The following is a 10977-nucleotide window of genomic DNA, read 5'->3' as shown; positions in this document are numbered from 1 at the left end:
AAATTTAGATTTAGGGAGGCCCTTTGTAGAGATCTGAAAAAATCATTTAGGGCAACTCTGTCACTTCATAGTTGAGGATACAGGCTCACAAAGAAGTGACTTGGCCATCCAAGGTCGCACAAGGACCAAGAGTCAGAGCCTGAGGTAGGCTCCGAGTTTACTGACCCGCTGAATAGTGCTCTTTCACTGTAAGACTCTCACACCAGTACCAGAGAAGCTCATCTTAGCATTTCTGCCATATCTGTGCCTGGCAAAAATATCTGACTGGACTGCAGAAATCATCCAAATTCTAAATCATCTTTTTTTTTTCTTCTGTATTTCAAGTAATGTCTGCTGTATTAAAGTAACAGATGTCCAGACAAAAGAAAATGCTGGCAGTAATATATTTCATCAGATACCTGATCTAGAAAATTTCAGTATGAGATGCAAATTTCAGGTAGCTCACAAAATCTTAGCTTTTTGGCAAGCTTAGACAAAATTATATATTCTAATTTGCCTGTGATTTGTAAATTTGGTTTGCTCAGTTCATCCGGAGAACAGAACTGGGGTTTGCTCTGGCCTCAACCAGTAGGAAGAAACAGTTGGAAATTCCTGTTTATCGAGCACCTACTGTGTGTCGGGCACTATATCAAGGATGTGAATACAAAAAATAAGAGTCATGGTCCCTGTCCTTGATAAGCTTGTTGTCCAGCTAGATGTCTCTATTTGAAATCTGATTTTCTATTTTTCCTCAAATTTTAATTTTGAAAGTTTAAGATGTTACTTTTGAACTCTGGCTTGGGCCATCTTCTGAAAACGTTTCAGAAAACTTTACCATCATCATTTTAAATACAGTACCAGGGAGACAGGAACAAAGAACATGCACAACTGATTAGAAAGGATGAGTCCTTAAGGAATGGTGCCCCCATCTGCTTTAAAAAAATATTTTTCTGCTCATACCCTACTTTGAGCCTTGTGAGTTTGCTAGGTACATTTTAGCCTATATCTTATTGAAAAGTTTCAGAGGCCAGGTGCCAGGCTTGTAACCCTCCCTTCAAGCTACACCAGCAAAGCTCCTATGTTCCGGTTTCAGTTTTTGTTTGGAACATGCTGTCCTACTTTAGTGTGATGTCAAAGCTAATGGAATAGACAGTGACACAAAAGCACTCTGCAGATTTAATGTGGTCGATTAAGCTTGACTGTCCTTTGATAGGGATCTAGTTGACATTAATAGTAACATAAGGATAATTTGGGGGGATTTTTTTAAGGTAAGAAGTAGTGCAGAGTAAAGGGCAACGTGACATTAGCTAAAGGTAAAAACAAAGGCCAGTGTGGTGAAGACAGGACCATTCACTACTAATGGCTGTATTAAGTCAATCACCCAAGGCGTATCTGGTGGAGAAACCTGGCCACTTAACGTTTGGGGTGAGGTGTGGTTGCAGTGAGTCATATGCCAGAAAAGAAGCATGATTAAGCCAGCTGCTTCGATTACAGGCTGCCTGGCATCTTGGGACTTAAAGCCAAGAGTCTAGTGTCTTATTTTGGGAGAGTATGGATGCTAAAAGCTCTTGAATACTGATGGAGACAGCAACTTGTCTTTTTTTTTTTTTTTTTGCGTATGCGGGCCTCTCACTGTTGTGGCCTCTCCCGTTGCGGAGCACAGGCTCCGGATGTGCAGGCTCAGCGGCCATGGCTCACGGGCCCAGCCGCTCCGCGGGCCCAGCCGCTCCGCGGCATGTGGGATCTCCCCGGACCGGGGCTCGAACCCTTGTCCCCTGCATCTGCAGGCGGACTCTCAACCACTGCGCCACCAGGGAAGCCCACAACTTGTCTTTTATAGACCTCTAGGAAAGGTCTCAGAGAAGCTCTCCCACATTTCCTGGTAAAGAATTATTCTCCTCCCTCTCTCTGTTGTGTTTGTATTAGCCCCCTTCACCTGATACCCATCTTGTTAAGAAGCACCACCTTTCTTAACAAAACGAAGACCCAGAAACTCCACTGTTGGCACTGGAAGGACACCCCTTGGGGGGGGTTTACCGATGACTGCTGCCACCAAAACAGGCTAAAGGGCAGCTGAGAAAGGCCATGCTGTAAGAAACTGATGTTGAAGTCTAGAGAATAACAAAATCTTACGGCTCTAGATTTCTGGTTCTATAATTTTAATGTGCTTAAAATTACCTCACAGGAACTGGATCTGTGAGGTCTGGGGTAGAACGTCATCTGTGGTTCTGATTTAGGTGGCCCCAGGACCCCACTTTGAGAAGCTCAGCTCTGGATAGATACTCTGCTTTAAGAGGCACACCCTGCCCTCCGAGCTTACATGCCCACACCATCTGACACCAGAAAGAAGCCGCACTCTTACCTGAATTTCTCCTTTTCAACTCTTAGCTGGCCGGAACTGAGGGACAGCATAATTGATGTCCACTTCCCTGCAGAACACCGGATGATGGCACAAGGGCCTGAGGCCTCTCTCAAAGCTACCCAAGGTCTGCCCCTCAGCTCCTGTATCTTCTCTGAGGGCCGGTGCCCCTCCCACATGGGGTCTCACCATGTCAGAATCAACACGAGACCCCCCGGAACATCTTGCACATCTCAGTTCACAACTCCTTGTTGGAGGTCCTTTCCCTCTACTAGACAGTGAGCCTAGAATTTAAAAAATCCTGATAGTCCACGGAGCAGATTCTAAAACCGCCTTCCGCTGGTAGTTTGGTTTGCAGAGTCAGGCCTCGCCCCAGGCACGTTTTCCTCCTGCGTGCTCACCTGCCGTGGAATTGCTTTAGTATCAGGAGGCCATCGGAAATCAGCGCAGCTGTTTTGAAGTAGTGTCTAGGATGGGCCGATAAGGCTTCTAAAAGACTAAACCGTTTTTAAGTTGGTTATGCTTCATGTTAACACTCTTGAGTTCACTGCTTAGCTCCATCATAAATAATTACACTTAACTACCAGACAGAGAGCATTGCTAAGAACTCCCATCTATGAACCATAATATGAATTTTCACGTTGATTTGCGGTTGCGTTTTGGACAGCTTGCCACCAAATGCTAAAAATGCTTCAGAGGCTGCTGTTCATCTCCACCCCCGGACATTAGCAAATGTGCCCCCAACTCAAGAACTGGGTGATCTCCTGTAGCAAATTCCACTCCGGAGACTTGCTGCAACGAGAAAGTCTTCTAAACTGCAGGCGGGAGCCAAGTAAACTTGAACAGCATTACAATGACAACACAGTTCCCATTACTCAGCATAGAAGGTCACTTGTGCACGTAAACCCCTTTTTTGTTGTTAGCTTTCTAGCCTACATATTCACCTGCCTGTTGACCTCAACGCTCAGCACACTGGAGTCACCAGGGGAACTCTGAAACACAAATGATGCCCTGGCCCCTCTCCCAACCAATTAAGTCTGACTCCCAGGGGTGGGCCCTTGTATAGGTAGCTTTTAAAGCTTCCAGGTGATTCTAATGTGCAGCCAGGCCCGAGAAACGCTGCTCTAGCATGAGCCTTTGCTCCATGTAAAATGTATCTTCTCTGCTTGCCCTACCAGCACACTTAAGGCCAGTCGTGGACATTTATACCCCAGAGCAAATAATTTCAGACAGGGAGAATTGATAAGAGAGAGAGGAGAGCGACACAGTGCAAGGGCTGAAGGCCTTGAAGATACAAACAAGCCTCCCATTTTTTCCACCTTTTGACCATTTAGTTGTTCTTGGCCTAGGGTAGGGGAGGACATGGAGGGACTATGACATCCTGGGGATAAAGGCTGCCTCTGAGTCCAGGGGTTGCAATTCGGTGACCTCTGGGCTGCATCTGACCTGCAGATGCATTTTGTTTGGCCTGCATTGTGGCTGCACATGGCAGATTTTAAAAATGTGAACGCCAATCTCTGAAAGTCTGGTTTCACATGAAAGCATTCTCAGAGTTGACGGTGTTTGACAGAAAGAAGACTTGGTGCCAGATCAAACAATGCACTTTTGGGTGCGGGGTCATTGATTCTCCTTTAGCCAGACTACTCCATTCATGAGGGTAATGACGCAAACGAAATAAGATTTTAAAATGTTACCTTCGGATTTTGGTTTCACCATTTGAGAAAACATATTCCCATAAAGAGTGACGCGTGACTTCATATCAATTCCTTCTAATCCTTCACGAAGCCCTTCTAAGGCTGGACTAGAATGACAGTCTGGCTTGGGAGACGGCAGTCCTGGGATTAGTCTGGAGTTTGCTGTGGAACCTGGGGCTCGCCCTTAACTTCTCTGGTTCTGAGCGTCCTCGTCTATGGGGGAACGGGACCAAATAATTTCTAAGATTCTACTGGCTTCTTGGGATTCCAAAGGCATGAGAATAGCATGGAGACAACTAACTTTAAGAGTAGTCTGTGGGTAAAGGTGAAGGAACTAGAAGTCAGGGTCTGAAGGTCAGCACTGAGATGCCAGCCTAGAGAAATCTGGGAGGCCTGAGAGGGAAGAGCAGGAACAAAGGGGTAGAAGCTACAGTGACATGTGGGTTTCAACCATCTAAACTGGCCAAAGATGGAACAGGTGGGCTTGGGAGGGAGGGAAAGAGGGAGGGAGTGCTCCATCACTGGAGATGTCCATCCCAGACCAGGCAGCCGCTGGGAGGGGATGTTGTGGGGAGCAAAGGGTGGACAAGTCCCTTCCAAACATCTAGAGACAATGGGAAAGAAGCAGGGAGCCCCTCATCCACCTCCTGTCCTCAAAAAGTGTGGCTCACTAGGACATGCTCTGCCCACAAAACGGATGGCAGCCTCTTAGTTGTTTTTAAACACTGTATTTTTAAAAATTTCTTTAAAATATTTACGACAGTAAAGGTCGTACTATGTGACAGGGGACAGACGCCTCTGATGTATCCCCCCTTCATTCCTACCTCAAAACAAGGTTAAGGCATAAATTACTCGGCTGGGCACCAGGCGTGCCTCTTGTCCTCGGGGCGCTGTCATTGGTAGTACCACTTGTCCCATGGGCTGGCAGATCAGACATTTGCCACCAAGGTTGCACAGCCTCCGGGGGTTCCTGCACCGGCTTTATCCAGTGCATCCCAGCCCTTCTCCCCCACGGGTGATGGGTGGTCGGAAGGGAGGGATGGGAGGCCGTGAGAGGGTGTGTGTGTGTGTGTGTGTGTGTGTGTGTGTGTGTGTGTGTGTGTGTGTGTGTGTGTGTGTGTGTGTGTGTGTGTGTGTGTGTGTGTGTGTGTGTGTGTGTGTGTGTGTGTGTGTGTGTGTGTGTGTGTGTGTGTGTGTGTGTGTGTGTGGAGGGGGTGATGCAGGGAGGGGATGCCCCCCACCTCTACCCCTGCCCACGGCCTGCAGCCTTGCCATCGCATTGGGACAGGCTGCGGTGGAAGACAAAGTGGGAACGTGGAGCCTGGGGACTGCGTCATCCACACTTCCGCCAGGCTCCCAGGAACAAAAGCAGCAGGAGGGGTGGCAGCGGCAGGCCTGCAGCTGCCGAGAGCGTGTTGGGAGGGGATGTGGGCGGTGGTCAGTGTGAACGCACGGTGGGGATGCGGGAGAGCCCGCCCACCTCCGCATCTTGGTGGGTGCCCAGTCTCCTAGGTCCCAGCTGCCCGTCCATCACAGTTTCCGCGTCCCAGAGTCTGTCTTCATCCAGGCCAACAGCTGTCACCGCTGGGCCCCTCAGGCAGGGGGCTCTCCGGGGACCTATCTTCGGCCTGGGGAAGGGGTGAGGAGACTCGGGAGCCATGGACAGCGTTGGGGTGGGAGGACAGCGCAGAGTGCAGATCTGCTGTCCCCTTAGGTCCCACTGGAACTAGAGGTCTGGAGAGGGCAGAGTGGGTTTGCATTTGTAGTCTTCCCCTCTGGGTTTCTTCTGAGCATGGGGTGATGATGAATTTCTAGCACCTTAGTGATGGGGGCAGCAAATGCCCCCACAGAGCCTGGGGGCGGCTTTGGGGTGTACCTTGGGGGGGGGGGTCCCTTTAAATCCCTAGGGATCTGTGTTGGAGGAGCCATGGCTCCCAGTAGGACAGTCCCTCTTAAAACTGACTTGAGTTCCTTTCAGAGGGAGCAGACTTGGTCTCTCAGGAGATGAGGTCAAGTGCAAAGCAAGCCGGTGTCCTCTCCACCCCAGCTCGGTGGGCCATGGGCCTGCACACTGCCTGGGCCCGCGTCCTGGCCCCCATCAACTCACAGCCTCCCCCGGAGCCTCACTCCAGCACTTTGGGGGTGGGGTCCAGGCCGGGCTCCCTCCTGCGCTTGGCACTTTTAAAGAAGCCGAGCTGTGGGAAGGCAAAGGGAGAAATCTCAGGGGTGGGCAGGGCGGACAAGGCCTGTCTCCCCTTCCTGCTCTCCCTTCACTCACTCTCTTAAGGCTTCTTTCCTCAGAAGCCTTCCCTGAACACCCCAGCTCATGCTGCATATCTCCCCTACCACCGCCAGGCTGCACAACGGGCCACTTAATTGGTGACAGGGAGGCTGGAACCAAGTGGACGGAGCCTGTGTCAAGAGGCAAGCAGTCATGCTGTTTGACGCTGCCCTAGTCAACACCTCTCTGGGCCTCCTTCACCTCATCTATAACAGGAGGACGTTGAGATCAGGGGTTCTTAGCCTGAGGCTCAGAGACAGAGAAGGGCTTTTGGGGGACTTCTTAACAGCTTGACATTGTTGGAGAAATTTTGTGGCTGTGTGTGCTTGCTTTTTTTCTGATCAGAGGAAGCCTAGCTTTCATCAGGTTCTCAGAGGGACCCACAAAAGGGTTGGAGCCGTAGGCTGAGTACCCTCTGGTGGCCCTAGCCCATCTGCCTGCTGTGGTGAGGAGTCGGCAAGTTCTGGGGAGGAGGCTGGGTGGGCCCCAGCTCCCACGCGGAGGAGAACATGGGGACTGGCCACAGAGCTCAGAGGCGGAGGCCCCAGGCCTGGACAGCCAGGATGCTGCCCCCCACCCGCACCCTGCAGGGGCCCTCACCTTCCACAGTGCCAGGACCAGCAGGGCCAGCAGCAGAAGGCCCCCCAGGGAGCTGCCCACGATGATCCAGATGGGGATCTGTGAGTCCTCTTGCTTGGAGATCTCAAATGTGATCTGCAAGGTGAGGGGTGAGGCCAGGTCAACAGCGCTACTGTTCTGGGGCCCAGGTGGCAGCCTGGGGAGGGGCAGGAGGGTAGGAGACAGCGGGCACCTGGTGGGAGAGCTGCATCCCCTTCCTCAGGGAGATGCTGAAGGGACGGGTGGCACCAGCCTGCCGAGAGGCCTCAGAGCTCCCAGCCCTGGCGCAGCAGACACCTGACTTAAGTGACCAAGTGATCCCACCTCCTCTTTGAGACGCTTTCTGCCTTGGGCCGGGGGCCACTCCACTCTCCCTGCTTTCCTCCTTCTACCACATGGGCCACTCTTTCTTGCTCTCTTTGCTGCTTCCTAAATGTTGGTGTGTCCCATGGCTCTGGTGAGCTCGGGGCTGACTTATGGACTAGGCACTGTGGGCATGGCGTCCAGGGTCCATGGTGCTTTTAGGGGCCCACAGAAATGTTCTAATCTCTTTTAAAGTTAGAATCAAAAAATATAATCTTGTCTGGATTTGTCTTTATACAGACCAAGTCAGAAAATAATACTTAAAAAAAAAAAAACCTTGTTTATGGAGTAAGGCCCTGAAAGCAGAAGTGCCCAGGGCCATGAGAGCCCTAACGCAGCCCCGGGGAAGCTCACTCAGTCCTAGGGCCGTAACCACCTTTTTGCCTGCTGATGCTTTCACATTGCTACCTTCTACCTGGACTCTCCACTGCATTCCAGACTCATATCCAACTGTCTACTCGGCCTGCCTGGCATCTTTAACAGGTCCCCAGATAAACTCCTGACCTCACTCCTCACCCTCAAACCTGTTCCTTCAACATCTTTCCCCTCAAAGCAGATGGCAGCCTTGTCCTTCCTTGCTCTTGCTTCTTGTATGGGTCACTGACTCTCACTTTCACACCCACGTGGACTCCAGCAAAGTCTACCTGCTCTACCTTGGAAACACCCAGAATGTGGCCACTCCTGCCACCACCAAGGCTACCTCTTTGGACTGAGCACCCTCATCTCCCACCTGGAGACCGTAGCAGCCACCTAGCTGCCCCTTGTGCTTGTGTCTCGCCCCCTACGGTCTGTTCTTGGAAGAGTAGCCAGAGGCAGGGGATTTATTCTCTGCTCCGTCCTCCAGGTTTTCCCATCTTCCTCAGAGTGGAAAACAGAGTCCTTGTCCTGGCCTGCAAGGCCCTGCACCCTCCGGCCCTGCTTCTCTCGCCGGCCTCATCTCCTGCTCTGCCCCTTGCTCTCTCTACTCCAGCCCTCAGCCACCCGGCTGCCAACACGCCCAGCACACGCCTGCTGCTGGGGCTTTGCATCGCTGTCCCTTCTGCTGGTGGGGCTCCCCCAACCCCCTTCGCTGCATGACACCACTGTATTTCTTCTGGTCTCTGTCTGCTGTCCCCTTACACACTTTCCTCAGTCTCCCTGTATAAAATAGCACCCCTCGTCTCCACCCTTATGCACCTGCGTTTTTCTGGGCAGACCTTTTCACCACTGACATTGTATGTATTTATGTTCGTTGACTCTTCCCCCCACCCCCGTCTAGAGTGTCAGCTCCAGGGAGAGCAGGGGCTTTATCTGTTTTGCTCACTGCTCTACCCTCAGTGCTGGAAACAGTGCCTGGGACAGAGCAGGAGCTCAGTCAACACGCTGAAAGCCTGAACGAACGCACCCATGACAGCATGGCGGAGCCCGGCTTGGCCAGTGACTCGCTTTCACCTTGAGGCAAGCTTGCTCCCCTTCCGCCTTACCTCACACAGCCTCTGTTTCCATATCTGAAAAATGGACGTGGGGACGCCCCTCACAGTGCTGTGAGGAGTAAGCAGGGTAACATGGGAAGTGTCTGTTACGGCGCCTGGCACATAGGTAGGGCTCCACCAACAGCAGGTCCCTTCTATGCTCTTTCCATCCCTGAAGCCTGGGACCTGGCTCCGCCTTCCCACACCAGCACCTCGCACAGAGCCAAGGCAACAGGGGCTCAAATTTGGGGTTGCTGGCTTTCTAAGAGAAGTGAGGCATCCAGAGAGTATAAGAGGGGTTTTGGGGGGTGGGAAGCGGGAGTGGAAGGAGAAATCACTTAAACTAGTAAATGACAGATGGACTAGTGTGGAGAAAGGGGTGGTTTGTATGTGCGTGGGGTGTCTGTACCATGCCTCTTCTCGCTTGATTGCCTGGAAAATTCCCACATGTCTCTCAAGATTCAGGTCAAGTGGACCGTCTCCTCCAGAAAGCCTTCCCTGGACATGGCTTTCTCTGACCAACCCCCATGCCAGCACCTGTGCTCACCCCCAGACTGCACCCACACTTCGTTGTCCTCGCCCCCTTGTCTGCCTAATTCATCTGGGGGGTGAGCCTGAGTCACAGGATGAACACCCGACAAATGCTGAAGAATGAACAAATAAAACAGCTCCTGGGGTGGATCTGCTGAATGCTGCTTCGGGCTTCTGTGCCTGCTCCCCCTCTGCCTGGCACACCCACACGCTGTTTGGGATCGACGTTTGTGTCTTATGGAGGTTTGGCTTCCTGACCAGGCCCAGTTTGCTCTCCAGTGTCTCCTGGGGTGGGGCTGGTGGGTGACTGCGCATCTGGTACAGGACGCTCGCCGGAGCCCAGGCCAGGGCTGGGGATGTGGCCAGTGGAGGGCAGCAGCGTCCCACGCCCGAGACGCCCGGCTCCTTCCAGAGGACCCGCCTTTTTTTCAAGACCCAATTTCTCATTTTCCCAGAGAGCACCACATGGAGCCTCACCCCTTTCCTGGACCCTGATTCAAGCCAGTTTGATCTGAGACAGTCTGGTTTTACTCAATTCAAAAGGAGTTCCAATTCAGAGACAGCTCGAATCCCTCGGTCTTCACAATTTTAGTTTGCAGCAGACTTCATTCATTAGATTTGAGGCGCGGATGGATGTGGAGGGGAGGGTTGGATGGCCGTTTTAGGCTGCCAGCCTGTCAAGACCCAGCCTTGCCGCCCTGAGGCAGGTGGGCAGGCGGGCAGGCAGGCAGGCCTGGGCTGCACTTCCGCTTCCTCTAGTGTAAAATACGCAGGTGTCCCTCCTTCCTCGCCTCCGGGGGCTGTTGAGGTGCAGCGCTTGGTGCCTCCGAGGGACAGCGCCAATGCCTATTTCTGGCCCTGTTCTCCCCATTTTTGCCCCTAACAGCCTGTTTGTCTCGGTTTTCCCTCGCCTCTGATGCTGCACTAACTGCTGGCAGGCCTGTCCATCTCTCTCCTACAGGGGGAGTAGGAAAACTCTCAGGGAAGGGGCGACCCTTCCCCAAGCTGGCCTGGCCCGGGCCCAGGTCTGCAGGGTTCCCAGTACTCACCTGGCGGCTGGGATCCTCCTCGCGGAAGATGAAAGGGCTGTGGAACTGCCTCTGCAAGGCTGCATGGACTGTGATTCTCATCAACTTGTACTTGAGCTGTGTAATCAGAGGCCTTGTCAGGTTCTGGCCCCTCCCCCGGGGGAGGCTCCCCAGCACCTGCCTCCTCTAGCCTGGCCCCTGGGGCTCTACTTACTGCTTTTAGGGACATCAACCACAGGTTCCCCACCAGATGGAAACTGATTTCCTGGTTGGGGGCCAGCTTCACGTTGCAGTTGATGGAAACGACATCAGCGTTGCTGTGATTCTGAAAGAGAAGGTGGGTCTCAGGGTGAGCAGGGGCTTGGCCACCATAGAGATGGCTCAGCTGCCCAGCTTGACCAAGTGGAGCTTTGTTCCTGAGGTAGGAGGGGCAGAGGACAAGGAAGAGGAAGGGGATGGGGGTGGAGGACAAGGTAAGGACGGTATATCCGATGCTCCACTTGAAGTTGTGCATAACTGGGAGTATTTCAGGAACAGAACTTTGGGTCAACGTTAGGTCACCACCATACAAATGCATTAAAGGGAAAATGATAGTATTACTGCAACAGATGCAGAAAAAAGCCTTTTATGAAATCCAACTTCTGTTTATGATAAAAACTCCCAGGGAACGTCC

The 10977-nt window shown here is 52.2% G+C and overlaps 1 protein-coding gene across 2 annotated transcripts in view; it reads right to left on the bottom strand.

Moving 5' to 3' along the window:
• Positions 1-4744: 4744 nt before the first annotated feature.
• The window catches only part of ITGA11 (integrin subunit alpha 11), a 126988-nt gene continuing 120755 nt past the window's right edge, over positions 4745-10977 (bottom strand). Inside the window, exons 27-30 of one of the 2 annotated variants that reach the window (XM_060097100.1) lie at positions 10519-10629; positions 10326-10421; positions 6914-7027; positions 4745-6227 (exon numbers count right to left, since the gene is read on the bottom strand). In XM_060097100.1, coding sequence (XP_059953083.1) covers positions 6156-6227; positions 6914-7027; positions 10326-10421; positions 10519-10629 — 393 coding nt within the window. In that variant the 3' untranslated portion in view covers positions 4745-6155. The remainder of the gene's footprint in view (positions 6228-6913; positions 7028-10325; positions 10422-10518; positions 10630-10977) is intronic. The other variant, XM_060097101.1, reaches the window with a different exon arrangement.

The sequence above is a fragment of the Mesoplodon densirostris genome, chromosome 4, assembly GCF_025265405.1.
Source record: "Mesoplodon densirostris isolate mMesDen1 chromosome 4, mMesDen1 primary haplotype, whole genome shotgun sequence".
NCBI lineage: Eukaryota > Metazoa > Chordata > Mammalia > Artiodactyla > Ziphiidae > Mesoplodon > Mesoplodon densirostris.
The sequence above is the reverse complement of the archived record's forward strand: the minus strand, read 5'-3'. Positions and strand labels throughout refer to the sequence as shown.